Raw genomic sequence first — 23807 nt, 5'->3', positions numbered from 1 at the left:
AAGAAAAAAGACATTTTGCCGACTCCGAATGATACGCTCCTGGAATTAATTCGTGGAGGTCGAGAGACCTGGCGAGGCGAATACAGACAAACAATCCAAGCGTCATCGGAGATATCGAATGGAGGGGGAATGGGACCAGTTGCTCGACGACGAGTTTATGAGAGTTTCAAGAGTTCGGGCTCGCACGAGTAAGCAGCCACGACGCGGTTCATACAACTTTTATTCTCCAAGTTCTTCAGACTCGCTCGGTTTATCCTTTTTTTTATTAATTTTAATTCAACAACTTTTTAAATCCACTGCAAAAAATATGTTGCCACGACGACGTGCTCTCGACTTACTACAAGTAATTTCCTCACAATCGTAAGTTTTTTCATATCGCATATGCTGGAATACTAATAATTGCCCAACAACATTAATATCGAAATAATTTTTTACAAACTTTTGGCCCCAAGAAACTGCGATAATAAAAATTATCGCAAATTATTATCTAAAAGATAATAATTTCATTCCTCACTTCAACTTGGACACTGTTTTTGAATATTTAAAAAATGATTATACAATCGAATTGATTGAATAAAAAACATGTCCCAAATTTATTTTTATTCATTTTGATGACGAAAAAGACGATTTCAATCAATCATGCAGAAAATAAAAACAAAATAATGCAATAAATCTAGCTGCCGATGCCCGGCTCATGGAAATCCTGGAGCCTCGAACAGCACGACTACGACTTCGACTCCTTCGAATGAATATGCATTTGAGGTAACTGGCGATGATTTTACGATCACTTTCCCTTGAGCGTATAGAAAAAATGATTTCTTTGTGCAATAAAAGAAAAATGAATGAATCGAACGTTTGCATCATTGAAAAACGAAGAAATGCCTTATTTTAATAGAGCCCAAAGTCTCGGGGCACAGCTGCTGTAATTTGTCAGTATTCGTTCAGAGATTTCGAACTGAATCAACGAAAACGAAGTAAAATTTCAAATGTGAAAACCATACGAAATTAAAAAATGTATTTTTCGCTGAGAGTTTCAACCGTGTGAACTCCGATGGCGCGTGAAAACCCAGAGAGATACACATTTCTCTTGCGTAAAATTATATTTCAAGAGTAGTCAGAAGGTGGTGATAAGCGAAGTGAGAAATTTGATGAAAAAATGCCAAAAGGAACTGAAATTTCTTATATTGTTTGCAATAACTCCGAAGTTTTTTTGACTGTCACGATTGCCACAACCTGCGTATAAGTTTATTTATGAATATACACAGCGGATTTGACGTGCTCCAGATAAGATATTGCTTTGGAACGTCCTCCAATCGGTGTGCATGAGGATAAAACATCGACATAGCAATCGTTTTCAGTTTGTATGTTTATAATCCCTGCATTAAAAAACATAGTTTCGGAGCCAGAAAAATCGTTAATACAAAAAAATAGGGGTATTCCATATCAAGTGAACCGTCCCAATTTTGTACAATCTCACAATGACTTCATGAATTTTTGCTGTGTCGTGTGAAGTGTCAGAAAAATCTACAAATAATTTCAAATTTTTCAACTATTCAATTTTACCAACAGTTTTTATTTTTCCCTTTTTTCGATTCTCTGTCTATTGAAAACTAATAATTACATTTTAAAAAATGTAGAGAAATAAAATTTCGGTTGTTGCTCATGCTTTATAATAAAACGACTTCCAATTAACGGTCCACGTTAATTTTCGACAAAACTAAAAAATATTGTTTTTTTTATTGAGAGAGACCCTTTTTAGATGGCTAAAAATTTTCGAGGTTTCTGTTTTACCTATCTACAAACCACAAAATTTTTTTGTGGTTTGTAAAATATTAAATACTTGATAAAAAAATAAAATGTGTATAAAAAAGAAAAAGTATGAAGAATAATTTTGCCACGATAAGACTAGTCTCAAAAATAGTTGGTCAAATTTTATACAAGATTTTAAAAAAATATAAAAAATTTCCCTTCCATTGAAATCGACATTTTTTTTCCAAGACGATGGACATCGTCTATTTTTCAAAAAGTGCAATAAAAACCCAAGATTTCAAAGAAAAAAATTCTTACTTCAGTCCATTATTCTCAAAATTACAAGGGTCAAAAAAAAGAGATCACAAGCTTTTTCTGCAAAAACACACAAAACAGTGTTTGCCATCACGCCAATTTTTTCGTGGTTCGTAGACAGGAAAAACAAAAACCTCTCAAATTTTTAGCTTCCTAAAAAGGGTCCCTCTCAATAAAATTGGGGTGGTCCACTTGATATGGAATACCACAATAGTGGCTTGTGCCGTTCGTCCCATCGAAGACTTCAAATTTGTTCGTCCTTTCAGATGGCTTGTTCCACGGTTCGCTACGGAATTGGAGTAACTCGAGAGCTGGGCATGGATCTTCAGAATATGGGGGCAAAAAGAACTTGTCTCATGACCGATCCGCACCTAGCTACGATTGCTCCTATCAAAACTGCCATCGACAGTCTCGTAAAATACGGCGTTAATTTCGATGTTTACGACAGAGTCAGGGTCGAACCGACCGAAGCTAGTCTTCAGGATTCCATCGAATTCGCGAAAAAAGGCAATTACGACGCGTTTGTTGCAGTAAGTTGGAAACAGGGTTTTTCTGTACTTGCTATGAAAAATCCAAATTTTATAAAAAAAAGTATCAAATGTCCTTAATGTTAATTAGATTTTGTTGAAATTGAGTCAGCCTTCGACGACTTTAATGGGACGTTCGAGAAAAAAATTAAAAATATTCAAACTTCCATTGAAAATACCATTTTTACTGATAACCTTTCTCACCAATAACATCAATTAATTGATAATATAAAAAATGGGCGTTCTCTCCAAACAAACGAAGATTATTTAAATCTCATTGCAAATATGTATTTGAACAATTTTTTTAACAAACTGACATCATCCAACTTGATTTTTCGGAAAAGTAGAGGAACGAGGCAAACGAAACCTCCTCGAAAATTCAGCATGTTTTCTTCCCCATTAAAAAATGGCAGGATTTCGTAATTCGACTGAGGACGTACTTCGTCGAAAACTTAATATTCAATACAAAAAAGAAAAAAAAATCATTTTTTTGAAAATTAAAAACTGTCTGTTAATCAATAAAATTGGCCTATTTGACTAAGAATAAGCAGTAAAATGGATACCACATTCAAGATAATCTCTCAATAAACCTATGCATTGAGAATACACACCTGAAAGTGAAGAAAATCACAATTTTTCAGTTTGGTACTTAAGGAGGTTGGGTACAAAAGTCTAAGTAATTAGAAATTGATCAAATTTGGTGATAATGTTCTTCAACATCAAGTGCGAAAACACAATTTTTTTCAAAATTTTCTTTTGCTTAGTTATCGAGTAATTACGCATTAAAGCAGATTTCTTATGCCCGGAATGTATACCTGGAAACGCTATGCTTGTACACTTGAACTTTAGTGATCAATTACTCGATAACTGTACAGAAGAAAAATCTTAAAAAATTTGTATTGTCAAATTTGGCACTAAAGAATATGTTCACCAAATTTTATTAAATTCTTATAATTTTGAAATTTTTAATGCATTTAACATGGTTTAGCATGGCAACGTTGTATCGTCGCTGTCCACCCTCCTTAAGGGTAATGTCTATATTCGATGGAAAAAAGGGGCAATTTTGAGGATTTTTTTAGACGCTACAGGTAATTGCGATTCAATTTTATTGATTAAAACAGATATAGACAATATTTCCGGAATTTTTATAACCCGAACATCAATAATTAACTCGATCGTAGCAAATCTTTAGAGGCACTTCATAGAAAAAAGTTGCCCCTCAGTGAACAGTATAAATCGAAATCTGTTCGACCGATATTTTTTAAATTTGGCATGATACTTCGTTACACAATCGACCAAGTATCTACGAGAGGATTTGTTTATTCGATTTTATGCATTTTTTGTGACACTGAGAAATGAAAACACCGATTTTCGCCTTAAAAATGAGCCTATTTGTTATTGTGAAATTAATAATTATGAAAAATTGGAAAAAAGCTCTCGTAGATACCTGGTCAATTGTGTAAAAAAGTGCCATGCCAAATTTCAAAAGGATCGGTCCAGTAGATTTCGATTTACACTGTTCACCGTTGGACAATTTTTTCCCGAACTGTCTCTGCGACCATCGAGTCAAAATTATTGATATTTCAGTTTTAAAAATTCAAGAAATCTTGTTCATATATTGTATTAAGATGTCACGATCAATCAAATAAATTTGTATTATCGTAGTGTCTAAAAAAATTGTTAACATTTTTTCACCAAATTGACGTTACCCCGTCCTTAATACAGGAAATACAATTCTAGGGGCTTAGTAGTATTGCTTTATCGTATCTAATACGAGACGTCTCGTCGCGCGTCAAATTTTTCGTTTCGAAAAAATGCGATATTTTATTGAATATTAAGTCTTAAACACAGATGTTCTCAGTGAAATAACAAAAATGTGCAATTTTCAATCAGAAAAAAAACTATTCACTCTTTCAGGGGGGAAGGGAGCTGTTCCACTTTGCCCCATTCTTTTCTATACTTATCTCAATGCAATCGATGTTCCATTGATCAGGTCGGAGGTGGTTCAGTGATGGACACTTGCAAAGCAGCGAATCTTTATTCGTGCGATCGAGAAGCCGACTTTCTTGACTACGTGAACGCACCTATCGGCAAAGGGAAGCCGGTGCTGGTCGCTCTGAAGCCACTGATCGCAGTACCAACGACTTCTGGCACCGGATCCGAGACAACGGGCGTATCGATATTCGATTATCGTCCTTTGAAAGCGAAAACCGGAATAGCGAATCGGGCTCTCAGGCCAACGCTGGGAATCGTCGACCCCCTTCACACTCTCTCCTTGCCCGAAAGAGTTTGCGCCTATTCGGGCTTCGACGTTCTCTGTCACGCCCTCGAGTCTTTCACGGCGATAAACTACACGCAGAGAACTCCGTGCCCGACGAATCCGATCCTCAGACCCGCTTATCAAGGCAGCAACCCCGTCAGCGACGTTTGGGCCAGATACGCTCTTCAAGTTATGAAAAAATACTTCGAAAGAGCTGTCTACAAGAGCGACGACCTCGAAGCACGCAGTCACATGCATCTCGCCAGCACCATGGCTGGAGTCGGCTTCGGCAATGCCGGCGTCCATCTTTGTCACGGTCTTTCGTATCCTATTAGTGGAAACGTTCGAAAATTCCAACCCCAGGTAAGAGGCAGAAAGAATTTAAGGAGGTTGGATCACGAAATCAAAGTAATTAGAATTTCATCAAATTTGGTGATGACATTCTTTGGCATCAAGTATATAAATACAATTTTTTTCCAAATTTTCTACCACATGGTTATCGAATAATTGAGCGTTCAATCGAAGTTCTTATGCGCGAGATGTATAACTGTATATATGTAAACTCTATGCTTATACGCGTGAAATTTAGTGTTCAATTACTCGAGAGCTGTGTCGTAAAAAAATCTAATAAAAATTGTATCGTCATATATATTTTTAAAGAATGCATTTACCAAATTTTATTAAGAGGATGGATCAGTCGGTATATCGCAACCATGAGTGCGAGAGAGATAGTTGCAAATTTCGAAATCAAAATTCTTTGACACAGTTTGACCGATTAAAAAAAGGCTCTGTCAGTCGATTTTTGCCATCGTTCTGCGTAGGCTGACAGAGCCTTTTTTTAATCAATCAAACTGTGTCAAAGAATTTCGATTTCGAAAATTCCAAGTGAGGTTAGTCGACTGATCCATACTCTTAAATTCTTATCATTTTGAATTTTTTAATGGTTTAAGGAGTTTCGGTACAGGCGATATAATGTTGCCATGCTAATCCATGCTAAAAAAATTAAAAAATTCAAAAAGTTCAGAATTTTATAAAATTTGGTGAACATATTCTTTAGTGCCAATTTTGACGACACAAATTTTTTAAGATTTTTCTTCTACACAGTTATCAAGTAATTGATCACTAAAGTTTACGTGTATAAGCATAGCATTTCCATATATATAGGTATACATTCCGGGCATGAGAAATCTGCTTTAATGCGTAATTACTCGATAACTAAGTAGAAAAAAATTTTGAAAAAATTTGAGTTTTCGCACTTGAGGTTGAAGAACATTATCACCAAATTTGATCAATTTCTTAATATTTTGACTTCTGTACCGAAACTCCTTAACATGGTTTAGCATGGCAACATTGTATCGTCGCAATCCAACCTCCTTAAGACTGTCGTAGTCTCAATTATTTTTTTTCAATCCCAGAATAACAATCATCCTCTTTGCGCCTCTACTCGAAAACAACTCTGCTTCTAAAATCTTTACTCCAAAATTCATAATAACTCTACGTCTACTCATGCACGGAGAGACTTTTATAGCAAAAATTACTATATTTTTATAGTAACGTCGGACCACATCGATATTATAATAATAATCGCCACAGAGTGTGTCAAGTAATGCAAAAGTTTGGGGAACCATTACCACAGTTCATAGTAAATAACGCGCTGTGCTATATCAAAAATGAACACCGAGTGAATTTTCATCAAAAACATAATACTAAATAATGAAATGATTTGATGAAAATTTAGGAGATAACATAGCAGTCGTTTCTCTGTGCTACACGAAAAATTGCATAGTTTCGTATTTTCCCTTTTACCGCACTGAATTTTACTCAATAACATAGCAAAATTCATGCACAGAATAACAACCGTCGTCTTTATGGCTCTATTTAAGGGCGGGGTAAAGTTAAATCAGCGAAAAACAGGCATGTTTTTAAGATTTTTTTTTTTGGCGAAACGGATAGTGTTCGTTTATTGAAAAATTTACATATAATAAAGTAACATTTGAACAACATTCTTGTAAATTTGCATTGCAAAATATTCAAAATTGAGCGAGTGAAGATTAAACCCCGGAGGCGCCTCGAAAAAAAGTTGGTTTGCGGTGCGCACCATAACTCGCAACAGAATCATCTGAAACAAAAAAATCAAAATGCATTTGTTAAAGGAGATGTTTCTCGAGGTAATGACGGGAGGATTTTTTTTTTTCAATTTTTCGATTTTTCATAACACTTGGGAGCCAAAAACCCGATTTTCGCTAAAAAAAATCGACTAATTTGTTGTTGAAAAATTAGTTATTATTAAGAAAAACAAAAAAGCTCTCGACAATACCTGGTGAATTATGTGAAGATGTACTGTGCAAAATTTCAAAGCGATTGGTCCGGTAGATTTTGAGTTATCGTGCACACGGACTTCAAATATATGACAAGGCTGGCTGTTTACACTTTTCACATGTAACCTTGATCTTGAAACCAAGACCTTCTCTTTTGCATGTTTGGAATGTAACTTTACCATCACACTGCACACATTTGACTACAGTAGCAATAGTCGAAAAAACTCATTTAAAAAAAATTTTTTTAAATTGAAAAAAAAAAAAATTTTAATACTTTACCCCGCCCTTAAAAAAGAATTCTGCTCTTAAAATCTTTACTCCGAAATTCATAACATCTCTGCGTCTACTCATGTATAATCCATGATCTTTAATATCTCTAGTCATAATGAGATACGTTCTAAAATCATCATGAGTAGAGATACTGGGGATTAAATATCACACCGAAGTAGATATGTTAAAGAGGGTGGACGTTCTCTACTCAGATCCGCAGTTGTTAAGGAGCGGAGTTGTTATCAAGAATGATTATCGATAGAGTTGTTAAGGAGGGTGGCTACACTCGTCAAAATGATAAGAAATTGATCAAATTTGGTGATAATGTTCTTCAACATCAAGTGCGAAGACACCATTTTTTTCAAAATTTTCTTCTGCTTAGTTATCGAGTAATTACGCATTAAAGCAGATTTCTTATGCCCGAAATGTATACCTATACATATGGAAACGCTATGCTTATACACTTGAACTTTAGTGATCCATTACTCGATAACTGTACAGAAGAAAAATCTTAAAAAAATTGTATTGTCAAATTTGGCCCTAAAGAATATGTTCACCAAATTTTATTAAATTCTTATCATTTTGAAATTTTTAATGTATTTAACATGGTTTAGCATGGCAACATTGTATCGTCGGTAGCCACCCTCCTTAAGTAGCAGGTACGTCATCACAGCTCTACACGATAACAACTCCGCTCTTCGAGCATGTATTTAGAGGAGAACTGTTATTGAATACATCACTGAGAGTAAAATTGTTGACTTGCTGCAAGACAACTCGACTCTTACAAATCTACTCGATAACAATTCCACTCCAAAGATTTTTATTTTATGCATGAATCACGTCTCTACTCTTTAACATTTCTAGGCGGAATAACAAATGAGGAGACATATTGATTTTCAAATTTGAGAGCAGAGCTGTTAGGACCAATTATATGAGGCGTGGCGAGTTTAAACATGAAAATTAACCAGTGGCACATGGTAAAATTTCGAGCGGCTACACTGAGGAAAAAAGTCATTGGAGCAACGAAATGTGGTATTACGGGATGCCAATAAAATATAATATGATCATCACAAGGTTGAACATGATTTAACGAATAAACTAGTTTTAGATCAAACTGCAGATTCATTCTCTCCGAAAACATTGCAGTTAAATGAAGAAAATTCTTCCAATAACGTAAATTGTTATTGAATCAACAATTTTTTTCTCAGTGTATTAACTGTACTCATCACAGCTTCACTCGATGACAACTCCTCTCTTTGAACATTTATTTAGGGGAGAACTGTCGTTGAATACGTTTACTCAAAGTAGAATTGTTGACTTGCTGCAACATAATTCGACGCAGATTTTATTAACAACAAAAGAGGAAACATATTGGATTGTATTGATTTTGGATATTTGAGAGTAGGGTTGTTTCGAGCAGCATTATTTTTGAGTGGAGCCGAAAGAGGACGGTCGTTATTCTACCTTTTTTATAATTACCCATTTCCTGCTTCAAGAAATCCGAAATTGTTCGAGCGTTGTTTCCTGAAAACTTACAAAATTTCCTAACAGAAACGGGGAATACGAAAAACTAATGTCTCGACGTTCCATTGGCCAGCGTAATTGGAATTTGTCATACATTTTTGGTAGATATAATTTATCATAAATTAGTACGAGAATCGAGTCAAAATAAACATCTAATTTCTCCCAATGAAAAATCTTCTGATCCCGTCAATCAGAGAAACACCTCGGCCCCGCGATTATTCCTTTTGATTGTTACTTCAGAATTCAAATTAAATGAATGAACGAATCATAAACATTGGTGGATGGCTCCAGGGCTACAGCGAGGACCATCCGATCGTGCCTCACGGTCTGTCGGTCGTGATTTCGGCACCAGCTGTTTTCTCATTCACCGGAGCCGCGTGTCCGGAAAGACATCTCGAAGCTGCCGAACTTTTGGGCACCGATATTAGCAACGCCAAGAGAGAGGATGCTGGCAAAATTCTAGCTGACACGGTCAGGAATTACATGAGAATAATGAAAGTTGAGAACGGACTGTCGGAGCTCGGATTCCAAAAGGCCGACATTCCGACTCTCGTCAAGGGAACTTTGCCTCAAGTGAGATCTTTTCCAAGTACATTCACGCAGCTTCATCCACGTGCGTTCAAAAAAAAATATTAATTTCTCTTTTTCGTTTCTTCCCCAGCATCGTATCACCAAACTTGCTCCTCGGGAGCAGTCCGAGGAGGACCTGGCTCAACTCTTCGAGAATTCATTTTCAATTTATTAGAAAAAAAGGAAGTGAATATTTGTAAATAATGGACGACAGTTATTCGATCGAAATAAAACGTTTATTTTGTACAACCTCATTCGATTTCGACTCCAATTCAAATAACAAAAAATTGGCCAGCAATATTCTCATTCGCAAATTACTTACAAATTACGCACTAACGTTAATTCTAAACATGCACATCCAAAATTATTTTGACGATAGCTTAACAATTGCAATGGGAAATCGTACTTAAAATACTTAACTTAAAATAATAGCAATGGGAAAGACTAATTAGCGATAACCTAACAGAAATAAACCGTACTTTTCATATACACAGAAATAAACACAGAATATTGAAGTATTTGACGAAAACTATTTAACGTTTAAAACAACGATTAACTAACGCGTATTTACACTTCTCCCGGTTCGGATTCGAATAATCCATGATACATTAAAACTACACGATTTACAACAAGTATATTACAAAATAGTAATTGAAGTTTCATTTATCTTGTACCGTCAATGGAGTCATGGAAATTAGTACAAACATTTTTTTACGATCCAGCGCGGAGCAAATTCATTGCCAGGCGTCGACCTCGATGGCTCCAGAGAACGTAAGGCTGCGGCGTTCCAGACACCATTCTGGCATCCCTGAATACGAGGATATTGTAATTGATTACTTTTTTTCGAAGGTATTTTCGAAGACTTTTGTGTCAAATATTTTTCAACAAAATCATTGAATTTAATGGTAATCGCTGCATTCGATTCTTGAAGGATAAGAAATATTTAAGGTAATTCTGTACTGCATGCTAGTCAAATGAGTGCTAAATTTTCAAAACGCTTTTAGACCAAGTTCAGCGTACCGATTAAATTTATTGTTAGTAGATATGTATTCAAGCATATTTTATTAACGTGAAAAAATATTTAAAATGATAGTTTTGCAAAACTATCAACTGATAGATGCAAATTTCCATGATGACACATTTTCACTGGTATTTTTCAAAGAATCATCTGTATTTTTTAACCCCGTTTTTATTGAACCAAGTCTCATTTTGTTCCTCGACTGATCCTCTACGAATTCACCAAGTAGATTTTCCTTTAAACTCATTCCTTCAGAAATTATGAATGAAAAAGTTTTTTCACTTAATGAACAATTAGCTGCAGCAGTGCAACGATCAAGTTAAAAAAACAACCACATGGTGGATTCACAGAGGACCGGTTGACGAACAAAATGAGACTCGTTGCAATAAAATCGATGAAAAAACACAGATAATTCTTTGAAAAATACCAGTGAATATGTGGCAGCGTGGAAATTTGCATTTATCAGTTGATGGTTTTGTAAAACTAGCGTTTTTAATATTTTTACATCTTAATAAGATATGCTGCAATACAAATCCACTAACAATACATTTAATCGGTACGTTAAACTTGGTCTAAAAGCGTTTTGAAAATTTAGCACTCATTTGACTAGCACGCAGTACAGGAGTTACCTTAATAGTTTATTGCTATGGTTCGCTGATTTCGATTCCATGAATTTATCACGAAATCAATGATTCAATCACATAGTTAAGGTAACTTCTGTACTGCATGCTAGTCAAATGAGTGTTAAATATTCAAAACGCTTTTGGACCAAGTTTAACGTACCGATTAAACGAATTGTTAGTGGATTTGTATCTTATTAAGATGTAAAAATATGAAAAGGGATAGTTTTGCAAAAGCATCATCTGATAAATGCAAAATTCCACGATGACACATTTTCACAGATATTTTACAAAGAATCGTCTGTATGTTTTATCCGATTTTATTGCACCACGTCTCATTTTGTTCCTCAACTGATCCTCTACGAATGCACCACGTAGTTTTTTTTTTTTAAATTCATTCCTTCAGAAATTGTTAATGAAAAAGCTCTTTCGCTTAACGAACAATTAGCTGTAACAATGAAATGATTAAGTTGAATAAAAAAATTCCTAGAGGATCAGTTGAGGAACGAAATGAGACGTGGTGCAATAAAATCGATGAAAAAACGCAGATAATTCTTTGAATAATACCAGTGAAAATGTGTCATCGTGGAAATTTGTATTTATCTGTTGATAAATTATATTTTTTTATATTTATTGTTATATTATATTATATTATTTTTCATATATTAATTTTTGATATTTTTACATTTTAACAAGATACAAATCCACTCGTGATACGTTTAATCGGTCCGTCAAACTTGGTCTAAAAGCGTTTTGAAAATGAAGCACTCGTTTGAGTAGCATGCAGTACAGGAGTTACCTCAAATCAACAACTTTCACCACCCAAATTTCATAATGTGGATCCGAATTGGACAGCACTGACGACGTTTTCAACCGCGCGATGAATTTAACTCGTTAATTTCTGCCATAACTTTTTGTTTTTGAATAAATTCATGATTTTTGCGTGCATTTTTTCATCAACGCGGATTTTAGCAGCGCATTGACGTCCGGAGGGATGAATACTCACAGTTGGAAAAATTCGTACTCGGTTGAGCCATGGACAGTGGTATTTTTGGTGTGAAAATCCACGAGATTATATCGAATACCAGAAAAGCGACGAGTATCACAGAAAGCATTAGTTTTTTCTATGATCCAAGAATTGAAGTCTTTCAAATTCTCCAGTTTTTTTTTATGCCCGAGAACGTGGAGATTCGCAAGGGGAGGAATGGTGCACAGAGTGATGGCTGATTTTGAAAAAGCGTGACGATTTTCGAGGCACAGCAGAAGTTCTTCCATGTCCTCGATCATTTCGTCGCTCGAGTGGCCCTATTTTTTCAATGGATTGACGATACAGTTTATTCATTTTGACAATAAAATTTGAAAGGCTTGTCCCGCAATCGAGTTTATGAAAAGCCCGAAAAAATCTCACTCTGTAAATATCTTCAGCGCCCAACATGACGACGAGTTTGTTCGCCAAAACTTCCACTTTTTTCAAGCGTCGAGTGCACTCTTTGATGGTTTGCCCGGACTTGCAAAGGCCGCTGCTCAAAGCTGTGCACGCTGGAAAAGAACAAGATTTTATTTAGCTTCCGAATAATCGCTGTTGAACCGGACCGAACCGAGGCCGAATACTAACGTCCGTTTCTGTACACGGTCGCACCGACGTTTCGGATTGCCAGTTGCAAGAAAAAGTCGTCGCCAATGAGTTGTTTGCCATTTACCAGTGGCTCGTGAACGACGTCCTTCGGACGAAAAATACCAAAAATAATATCCATAAACGTGGGAATGTTGAATTTCTGAAAAACCTTAAACTTACTAGCTTTTGTGGTCTTTCTATTATTCTAACTGGATGATTGTATTCGTCGTCGAACCACTCGTCCGAGCCGCTCATCTGATCGGGCTCCCCTGAAATTGAAGAAGCAAAAATCCCCCTCAAAACTTATTTCTAGCTGGCCATGGTCTCTCTCGTACTGAGAGATCGTGGCTTCGCTCATCGACTGTTCGAACCTTCTTCGCTGGAGTGGTATCGATCGCGAATCGGGTTCCACTGGCCGATTCGATTTCTCCCCTCGTTTTTTTGTCGCTTGTTGGCTTTACGTCCTCTCCTGAATTCCCTCGGAACTTTTCTTTTGTTCGTTTGAATCTGCGAACACGCGGAACGGGACGAATCAATGAGATCGCTCCGTCATTCCCAGCCCCGTTTCCCTTCGACGTCAATTTCGTCGTGCGAAGCTTACTGACCTTGGCGCGGTAGGGAGCGCAGCACGGATTTTTCTGCTTCTCGACCATGCTCGAGATGTGGGCAATTTTCGGATCGCAGACCGTATAAACTAAATTATTTTCTGAATTACGTTTTTTCACGAGGTCTTTGACGGATCCCAAAAACTCGTAGAGGCTCTTGAACCCGAGGGCCAGGTACGGAATGTAATTTCCGGTGAATTTGTAGAACTCGTCTGATAATGAGAAATCCATGACCGATCTTACTTTTTAGTTTCTTCTATGGAAACGCTCACGCGAATATAAATGATCGGTTTGAAAAAGCTGAACGATTTTCCGGATATTTACCGTCGAGATTTTCCTGTGGCACGCCACCCTGATGAGCGACGACGCACGATTTCAATATTTTCGTTGTTTCCTCCATATTCGAAAAGATCGAGCGATTCGTAAATATTTTAATAATTTTACACTCGAGACAGCGATCCTTTCGCAGTCAAATCCAGGACGAAACTGTGCGAACTCTGGCTCGTTTCGCTTGAGATATTCGCTAATCCCTCATCCGTGTATTATCGCTCGGACGAAAATATCATCACGAGTCCGAAAATTCTTAGAAATTTTATTTCACAAACTTTTCTCTTTTCCCCTTTATTGAAATTACCGTGTTGTTTACACAGGCCTGCGACACTTCACTTTTTTTCCCCCTTTCAATTATTATTTTATTCTCTTGTGTCGTTTGGGTATGTCAAATGAAAATACAGCTTCGTTTTTTCTCCAGCGGCGCATCCAGATTTATTTTTATTCGTCACATGCGTATTTTATCATTTTTTAATCATTTTCACAAATAACAAAAATTAATTATTATAAAATGACGTTTTTATTCAAAAAAATCAACAGTGTCAGTTAAAAACAATTGTTTGTATCATTTTCCGGTTCCATTCAAGCCATTGTAGTTATCAAAATAAAAGAATGCCCCCCCCCCCCCCCCCCCGCCCGTGACCATTTACGTAGTTCACGAACACACGAGTTGAACAAATTTTATGCAGCACTCATTTCTTTGCGAGAAGCCATTTGTCTTATTTATTAGCACACAAAAACCACCAAAATATCCTACCAGAATCGGTAAACCGTAAAATGATTTTAATCACCACATACAATGACTAATAATGAAGGTAGATGAATATTTAAATATCATCAGTACTACTAGCATGCACTATTCTCGAAGAAAATGGTCATTAACGCTGCTGTCAATACGCGGTGATATTTTAAAAAAATGAAAAAAGTAATTTCCTCAAAAAATTTACGTGATGGGATTTTTTAATGATTTTTTTCATAGCTTAATACCTAATATTTACGAGCACTGCTATTAGTTTTTTGAGGGGAAAACCATCGCGGACCTGTGTTATCGAAATAACGGTTTCGTAATCGTGTGAAAAATATTATTCGAAGTTTCCGATGCCGAGGAAGAACGATTCTGATTCGGAAACATTTATACAGGATTTCTAATTTTTGCATCGATACAAAGAATTAATACTACACTAGAATTCTCTCCACTTTGTAAATCAAGAAAAATGTTCGTAAATACTCGTACTCTTGTGGCGTGAAATTCCAAGTCGATAACAATAATTTTTCTCCCTGAAATTGTCTCAATTTTCCGAATTCGAATTCATTTTTTTTTACAGAATTATTATTTCCAATTTCTTTGAAATTCAGTCAATTGGAGTGAGGAGAGCGTGTGTTGTTGGAACGAATAGAAACAAAACGAATGTTTACTGTTTCGTATTCCTTCGACTTACTTCAGAGACTCCGAATGAATTAGAATCATGGCCGCCGTCGGGATTAACGGATTCGGTAGAATCGGTCGAATGTGCCTGCGAGCATGCCTCGAAAAAGGGATTGAGGTAAATTCAACGAAAATATGATTCCGAGCAACTTTGGACAACGTTTTGAAAAAAATTGGGATGAAAAAAAAAGTCATTAAAATGACAGATCGTTATTTTTCGAATATTCAGGTTAAACAAATCAATGACCCCTTCATACCGACCGAATACATGGCTTATTTATTCAAGTACGACTCTTCCCACGGACCGTACGAACAGTTGGTGGAGAGCGAAAGTGAAACCATGATGGTCGGTGGTATGAAAAATGAGTTAACAGTGTCAAAATTTCGAAAATTCGTTACGAAAAGAATTCATCGAAACGAAGACAAAATGAAGGTTAAGTTTGTGTTTTTTCACTGAAATAGACAGAAAAATAAAAACGTCTCAAGAAAAGGACCCGTCGAAAATAAACTGGGCAAAATCCGGCGTTGTTATCGTCATCGAATCTACCGGAGTCTTTACAACTCTAGAAAAAGCCAGTGTGAGTTCGACCTGTTTTTGTCCCATTTGATTCAAGTCCAGTTTCCAAATTACTGAAGTGGTAGAGTCCGGTAACCGCGATCCAGTAAGGAGAGCAACTATTGAAATTTTTGGAACTGTATCACGGTCTCTTAAATCGTTATAAATAGAGCAAAACTGCAGGAACATTATTTCGTAGAGCAGAAAATTCCCTACCAAAAAGTCACTAATCCTTGCCCTTCGGTCTCTAGAATTTTATATCTGCAAGAGAACCCGTACATTTGAGAGAACATAACCTAAAAAACTAGATTGATTTTTGACCGGGCGTCACAACCAAATGGCTTAAGATAGTATAACGCAAAAGTAGATTTTTTTATGGGAAATTTTATTCTCTACAAAATTGACTCCATGCATATTTGCGTTATTTCTAACCGTTTTGACGGTATTCGCCAAAAAACATCGCGGTGTCGTGCAACTCTATCGAAATCAATATTTCATCAAAAGAAAGTTATATCAAGAAACAATATTCAAACGTGTCCGAACGAATTGGGTTTATTTGGAAATTACAGCACAAACAAGTTATTCGTCCGCAGTGATGAAAAAATGGTAATTTTCTTTACAGTTGCACCTTCAGGGTGGTGCGAAACGAGTGATAATAACAGCGCCATCCCCCGACGCTACGATATTCGTTTACGGTGTGAATCACCGTGCTTACAATCCACGAAAAAATGTCGTGATTTCAAGTGCATCGTGCACGACGAACTGTGCTGCGCCGATAGTGAAAATAATGAACGATAATTTCGAAGTTATCGAGGCCATGATAACGAGCGTGCACGCAACGACGCCGACGCAGAAAACGGTCGATGGACCCACTGGAAAGGCGAGCTACCCGTTAATCTATTTATAAATCTCGCTGAGAATTTCCTCGCTTCAGCGAGGGACAAAACATTCGAAAAACGTTCCGAACTTCGCTTTCTAACGCTTTCTCTCTCGCACCCGTAACGTGTTTTCTTTAGTTGTGGCGAGACGGAAGGGGATGCATGCAAAACATAATACCCACGTCGACCGGGGCAGCCAAGTGCTTGGCCAAGGTTATCCCCGAGCTTAAGGACAAACTTTCGGCAATCGCATTCCGTGTACCCGTGCCCAATGTTTCCCTGTGCGACATGACATTCAGGTGACATTGACAAGTATTAAGACGTTCGCTCTGCATTTCGCCCTCGACATTTTTTCCGATCGAATTTTTCTCTGTTTTCTTTCCCCCCCCCCCCCCCCCCCCCCCATCGGAGTGAATCACGCGCATCATTCTGCGCCGAAAAATTAAGGGAAACAGACTCAACTTTGAAAACTCTTTCCGATCAAATACTTGACATTAGTTTATGTTCAATTCGATCAACGTTCCGCCGCGATAAAAAAACACTCGATTCCTCATTCATCCGCAGACTCAATAAACCAGCTACTTATGAAGAAGTGAAAACAGTCATGAAACAAGCGTCGACTGATGAGCTTCGTAACATTCTTCATTACACGGAGGACGACGTTGTTTCATCAGATTTCAATCACACAACGTACTCTTGCATCTTCGACGCGAAATCGGCGATACCACAAACTAGCACTTTCATCAAAATCGTAGCATGGTACGATGAACAAATTGGCTATAATTCTCCTTGAGGATATTTCACACGTACTTTTAAAAATCAACAAACGTGACAACGACAACAACTATTTTGATTCCAACCATCATTTTCGACGTCAAATTCTCAAAAATTTATTTACGAATTGTAAAGTACGAAAAAACAATGTTTTTCTCACCAAGTTAATCCAATTTAATGAAATTTCTAAATTCTCTCTGTTGTAAAATCCTTCAAGAAAACGTCTCGATAAAAATTTCGGGTTTTTATTCGTTTATTTGCATTTTCGTGAAATAAAATGTACGGGAATCCATTGAAGCATTTTTCAACCAAAAAACTCGGTTATTGCTTGTTGGCAGTGTTATTTATCCAAACACTGAAATTATAAATCGCCAGTAACTGTAAACCTGTCAGATCTTCCATTCAATGCAAAAATTCGAAAAATGTTCCAAAGTTAAATTTTCATCAGCCAACCCCCCTCCAAATAATCATTAATAAACAATTTTATGTACACTTACATACAATTGTGCAAACCACAATTCGATTAGACGAATAAGCTAGAGAAAATATTGGATTTAATGTGAATTTGATATTCTCGAAAACAGAGCAATTTTTCTTTTTTGTTGAATTTAAATTTCCATATAGTCATCATATTTTCGTGTTCACTTTTCATCACGGATTGCATCTTCTGACGCAACAATGACGTTAAAAGGTATGACAACGAGTACGGTTACGCTCATCGAGTCATTGACCTTGCAATGTACGTGAATGAAGCTGAAAGAGGAATGGTTGTCGAACAATCAAAAAACCAAGAGGATTAATGAAACAAATAAATGTTTGAACGTTGCTCGAAATGCGTAAGCAATGCAAGTCTGCTGGAGTGTGCGTACCTGCCGCATCACACGTGACTGCGAGAATTACTGTACCGTGACCTTGAGAAACGCCTCCTTCCATCAGGAATCGATACATTGCACAAGAGTTTGCACAAATTTCGTTAATTTATTCTGACGAAATTGTATTAATTTTGTAAAAAATACTTTTTTTGCATCGGATTGTAAATGGTTTTTGAGAATAAACATGATTTTTTATTAACGTATATGCGATAAATCGCTCTTCCAGATTTGCTTCGTTCAAATTTAGCGCCCATTTCTAGTCGTTCGATAAAACTAAACCACGTGATTTTACGAGGACGACCGAAGTTGACCGAACCGCATGTCACTCGTTCCTTCGTGGCCAATAACGTAACCGCGTCACGGCCGTCACGGCGCACACGCGAAGATGGAAGCCGGTTATATTAGCGTCGGGTTGCCCTTCAAATGACACTACTTCCGTAGTTGCCGAAGTGTGAACAACTCCCTGACGTTCGTTACGTAAGTACTTACAAAAAATCGTACAATAAATCCTGTTATCGTGATGAAAATTCGCCGGTAGTGAAGAAAAAGCGATCCTCGGCGATGCGATCGATTAGTTTTTCACTCGGTTACGAAAATGTACGAGGAGACTCCTCGTGTTTTTCAAGCGGACGTTAATCCGGCTCATTCTCGAAATTCTGTCTGTCGTCGTCACACCATGCATTTTACGATGCCGAATCAACAGAAAAATCACAAAAACTCAACAATTCATGGCAAATACATGGTTACAATTGTGTTGTGAATATTGATTACTCTCCCTTAACGTTGCTGTTTGCAGCCCTATTTCCCCAGTGAACTAAAACTGATCGATACGTGCCGAAAAAGATGAAAGAATATCCGAGTCGTTACCAAAATGCGTTTCGTGGCGAGATTTGGAACTTAATGCATCTCTTGACAACTCATTTTCAGTTGTTGCATCAGAAAAAAGCATTTTCTCCACATCGAATTTGCGCTTACGCGAACAATAAAACAATCGCTTATTTCTGCGACGTATAAAACGCAAATACTTCTCGCGCATGACTATTTCGAACTTTCTCGATAAAAAAAATGTGAACATCTTTCCCGTTTTCCTCTCCTAACGACCATTTGTCGATTCGCAACTTCGTAGTCAGGAATAATCGGAATAATCCATAAACAACGGAGATTCGATATGATTGATCGCGCTAGTACCGGAATAGAAATTTTTGAGGCGTGGCTGTACGTAGTTGAATGCAGGTTAAATTATTAACAATAACACACATCTACACAATGAAAAAATTACCGGAGCTTAGACTTTTTCATATGAATCGTCAACAATTAATTTGAAAAAAGCACAATTTTTTTTTCAATCCAATTTTTCAGTTGAAAAAATGGCCGCCCATACTAAACGATTTGTACATGAATAAATTCATCAAATCCGTTCATGATTTGTGAAAATGACTAGGGAAAAGCATTTCCATTAAAATCGGAAGCAGAATCGTTATACACTGAAATTTCCATCTGAAAATTCGGTTTTCGAGCTGTACGTGGGGTCGATTCACGTAATTTCAAGGGCGATCGTTCATGCAACAATCATCTTCGTGCCAACTCGTTTTACAAGGGTAGAGTTATAAAATCTGTTCCACTCGAATTACTACACGACTCGGTAATATCTTCTTTTATATATAGTCCAACAGCACCGTACAATCTGAAGCTGCACAACGCGTCGCGATTGTGTCACGATATCGACCCGAATCCTTCATTTTTTGCTTTACCTCATCTCAGCCGAGGTCACGTGGTACTCTTGGCTCTAGTTTCGTTGGGGGGATGAGACTATGGCAGGGTTGCGAGCTAAAATGTCCCTTGCAGCATTGTGATCTGACCTTGATCGACCTCTGGCTTGAATCAATAGCTACATTTTGGCTGTTATTACAAAAAAAAAAACAATAAATTGTTTTAATTTTCAAAATGAGACCTTTCGTTTCTAAATGCGGGTAATTAGATTGATTCAGAAAACTAACTTCCTTTCTTCTCCTTGACGCTACATTTAGCACGGTTTATCAGCGCTTAAATTATAATTTTCTATATGACGCTGAAGTTTGCAACGTTGGAGTCTAACGAAATGATCTAAAAAAACTCTCGAATAATTCCAGTAAATCTCCAATTTTGTTTTCTGCCGAATTTGCAATTCGTTATTTTTCAACCCACATCAATGATTCGTGAAATAAAAAAATGATTAATTATAAATCTTTTTTTCGTTCATTTCGTTGGACTCCACCGTTGCAAACTTCAGCGTCATTTTTCTATCACTTATCGATTTATATTCCTATTATTAGTTGAAAAAAAATATTTGTAAATTTTTTAAAAACGTTAGGACCTAAAAATTACATGATTCTGTAAAAAGTTCAATTGAGATTATAATCTTGTAAAAATTGTTCGTGGAATATGCCAAATAATATTTGATATTTCGAAAATGAGCCGCTCGGTAGAAGAACGGCGAAATTATAAGAGCAGCTGCCCGAAAAATCTGGCATTCCTTGGAAGCGCTTGCGCCAAAGTGCGAAGGGCGCGCTTGTAGAGCGTGAAGGGCGACTAAATCTCAAGGTCATTGTCGGAATGCAGGCCTCACATTTTTTGAACTCGAATGACTATAATAACAACATGAAGAAAAAGTTAAAACTGGCATGAGCTTTTTTTGCTTATGGAAAATTTACACAACAGCCTTAAAAATGTTAAAATCAAACAAGCGTGTAATTGCATTTTTTACTTTAATTTAATTTAAAAAAATGGCAGCGGAGTTAATTTTTAAGGCACAGATCACTGTTAACCGTCGAATTTATTATAGTAATTCTATACTTTTTCAACAGTCGCATAAACAATCATGAGCAAAATTGGAATCAACGGATTCGGACGTATCGGACGTCTCGTTCTGAGAGCGTCGATCGAACGCGGAGCGACAGTCGTCGCTATCAATGACCCGTTCATCGGTCTTGACTACATGGTTTACATGTTCAAATACGACTCGACCCACGGTAGATTCAAGGGTGAGGTCAAAGCTGAGGGTGGAAATTTAGTTGTTAACGGCAACTCGATCGCTGTCTTCAGCGAACGTGACCCCAAGGCGATCCCATGGGGCAAAGCCGGTGCTGAGTACGTCGTTGAATCCACCGGTGTCTTCACCACCATCGAGAAAGCTTCCGTAAGTTTTGACAGTTTTTTTCATTGATTTTTATAAAAATTGCATTTTTTTCAAGCTTTACAAAGCCCATTTTCACAGTTGGAAATGTTATACATTCAATGTTTCGTCACTCCACGATTTGCCAAGATATTTTGATGGGCCATTTCTGTAAACAATAATTTGCCAAGATACTAAGTGAAGCTGTTGCCAAGTAAATGAGATAAAAAATATATTCGATATGCTAGAATTTTTTTTTTCGAAAATATTCAGATATTTCAGTTTCACGAATATAATTAAAAAAAACTACAAATACGGAAGTTATGGGAAAAATTGGGTGTGTCAGTAAAAAAAATTTTTTTAAGCGCCTCTGGTGAAAATTAAATCGAATGGTTTTTTGTAGGCTCATCTCGAAGGTGGCGCAAAGAAGGTTATTATCTCGGCGCCGTCAGCTGATGCTCCGATGTTCGTCGTAGGTGTGAACCTTGAGGCCTACGATCCCAAATACACCGTTGTCTCGAACGCTTCCTGCACGACCAACTGTTTGGCTCCTTTGGCCAAGGTCATTCACGACAACTTCGAGATCGTAGAGGGTCTCATGACCACCGTTCACGCAACAACAGCCACCCAGAAGACCGTTGATGGACCATCCGGCAAGGTCAGTTCAAACGAAACAACTTTCGTGATTATAACCCGAAGAAAATCAATTTTTATAACTTTGGGCATTAGTAGTTGCTTGAACATTTTTTAAATAAAATCTATAAACGGTAATCGATTACACAAAAAAATAAAATCTTTAACTTTTGGAATTATAATAATGAAGAAAGTTGCTGTTTGAAATGAATTAGTTTTTCACTAATCAACAAACTAAAACGCATTTTCCCAAGTATATTTTAATTGTTTGGAAAAACTTGTGGCACATATTGAACAAATATTTTAGTCTCAATTGAACTTGAAAAAAAAAACCCCCACTGAATCAACCCTGATCGAGATTTTGCATTTTCTGTGTGAGTAGTTATGGCGTGACGGACGTGGTGCCGCCCAAAACATAATCCCCGCAGCGACAGGAGCAGCGAAAGCCGTGGGCAAAGTAATTCCGGCTTTGAACGGAAAATTGACGGGAATGGCTTTCCGCGTGCCAGTAGCAAACGTCTCGGTCGTTGATTTGACAGTGCGCCTTGGAAAGCCAGCGTCTTACGACGCGATCAAGGCTAAGGTAAAGGAAGCTGCGGAGGGACCACTCAAAGGAATCCTTGGCTACACCGAGGACCAAGTTGTCTCGTCCGATTTCATCGGTGACAACCATTCCAGCATCTTCGACGCCCAGGCTGGAATTCCACTCAACGATCAATTCGTCAAACTCATTTCTTGGTACGACAACGAATTCGGTTACTCAAGCCGTGTCATCGATCTTATCAAGTTCATGCAGACCAAAGATCAGTAAACGCGATAAGAAAAACAATATCAAGAAAAAATACACACACGCGTACACAGTTGAAAAATCCTCCCTGATGGGTCGATCGCAGAGAAATCGTTGGGTTTATCTCAAAATAAACATATAAATATATGTATATACATATATACGAGAATATTTAATGAGTATGTCGTCGCGCACAGAGCTCTATGAGCGTTGTTCTCCGTACAGAACGATCACGGCTTGACGAGAAGTAACTTCAATGCTTTTCTTTCCCTTATCGAAACATTACTGATTTTGAAAATCGAGAAATCGATTTTCATGAATGGGGAATGTTTCATCTTTGGTATCGAAGAAAAAAACAAGAATGAATCATGATATCCTGTACCAGGATCCCGATTTTATCCTTTTTCCAAATAAAGAAAAGTTTTATTCCGAGACTGATTTGATTGAAGAAATATCTACTTTCAACTTTTGGTTACCTCGTTTCCCTCAAAATCTTTGCTCCGTGATCGTTACTTTGCGTGAAATCTGAAGCGTTAAAAAAAAACACTATACACCGTTTCAACAATTACACAGTAGACATGAACACGAACAATGTTTTATTTTTGACATCCATCGTTCATCGAGATCGACCTATTGTAGATTGAACTGTTCATGAATCTTTTCACATGGGTCGATCCTTGCTGTTATTTTCCATTCGCAGAACATCAATAAAAGTTGTTACATCCCGTAAATGTTTCATTTTATTTCGACTATGAAACCTGCTTCGTCAAATATTTTAGTCTTGAAATTTGTTTTTCGGAATGGTATCGAAATTCAAGAGGATTTTGAGATTCTTTGAAAAGAGTTAATCATTTTAAGCCTTTTTCGAGTCACCCAGGTATGTTAATGGATGATAAATTCTTAAAACATGTCGAAACGCACATAAAATATTGTGTTCGTAACTTGATTCGATCCGCAGCAGGGTAAAAAAATTATCAATTGTGAACGAATAAATCAATCAATTTTCAGT

The 23807-nt window shown here is 37.0% G+C and overlaps 4 protein-coding genes across 4 annotated transcripts; 3 read left to right on the top strand and 1 right to left on the bottom strand.

The window, feature by feature from the left end:
- The first annotated feature begins 151 nt into the window (after positions 1-151).
- Positions 152-9787, top strand: T3dh (Type III alcohol dehydrogenase). The gene is made up of 6 exons (XM_043413758.1): positions 152-360; positions 678-762; positions 2331-2594; positions 4585-5214; positions 9255-9536; positions 9625-9787. The coding sequence occupies exons 1-6, from the start codon at positions 158-160 to the stop codon at positions 9706-9708; spliced, it is 1548 nt and encodes a 515-aa protein (XP_043269693.1). The 5' UTR covers positions 152-157; the 3' UTR covers positions 9709-9787.
- On the bottom strand, positions 9748-13933 carry osk (oskar). The gene is made up of 8 exons (XM_043413759.1): positions 13716-13933; positions 13392-13603; positions 13158-13293; positions 12967-13055; positions 12787-12892; positions 12580-12710; positions 12178-12476; positions 9748-10341 (listed from the first exon to the last, which is right to left on the bottom strand). Exons 1-8 carry the CDS (start codon positions 13789-13791, stop codon positions 10245-10247), a joined length of 1146 nt encoding a protein of 381 aa, XP_043269694.1. The 5' UTR covers positions 13792-13933; the 3' UTR covers positions 9748-10244.
- Positions 13934-15187: 1254 nt separating this feature from the next.
- Positions 15188-18430, top strand: LOC122407991 (glyceraldehyde-3-phosphate dehydrogenase-like). The gene is made up of 7 exons (XM_043414480.1): positions 15188-15265; positions 15377-15500; positions 15610-15725; positions 16326-16583; positions 16720-16880; positions 17146-17340; positions 18047-18430. The coding sequence occupies exons 1-7, from the start codon at positions 15188-15190 to the stop codon at positions 18153-18155; spliced, it is 1041 nt and encodes a 346-aa protein (XP_043270415.1). The 3' UTR covers positions 18156-18430.
- Positions 18431-18547: 117 nt separating this feature from the next.
- LOC122408346 (glyceraldehyde-3-phosphate dehydrogenase 2) lies at positions 18548-23529 on the top strand. Its single transcript, XM_043415069.1, has 4 exons — positions 18548-18704; positions 21071-21402; positions 21782-22036; positions 22394-23529. Exons 2-4 carry the CDS (start codon positions 21085-21087, stop codon positions 22820-22822), a joined length of 1002 nt encoding a protein of 333 aa, XP_043271004.1. The 5' UTR covers positions 18548-18704; positions 21071-21084; the 3' UTR covers positions 22823-23529.
- The last annotated feature ends 278 nt before the right edge of the window (positions 23530-23807 follow it).

Source organism: Venturia canescens, chromosome 3 (assembly GCF_019457755.1).
Source record: "Venturia canescens isolate UGA chromosome 3, ASM1945775v1, whole genome shotgun sequence".
Taxonomy (NCBI): Eukaryota; Metazoa; Arthropoda; class Insecta; order Hymenoptera; family Ichneumonidae; genus Venturia; species Venturia canescens.
The sequence above is the reverse complement of the archived record's forward strand: the minus strand, read 5'-3'. Positions and strand labels throughout refer to the sequence as shown.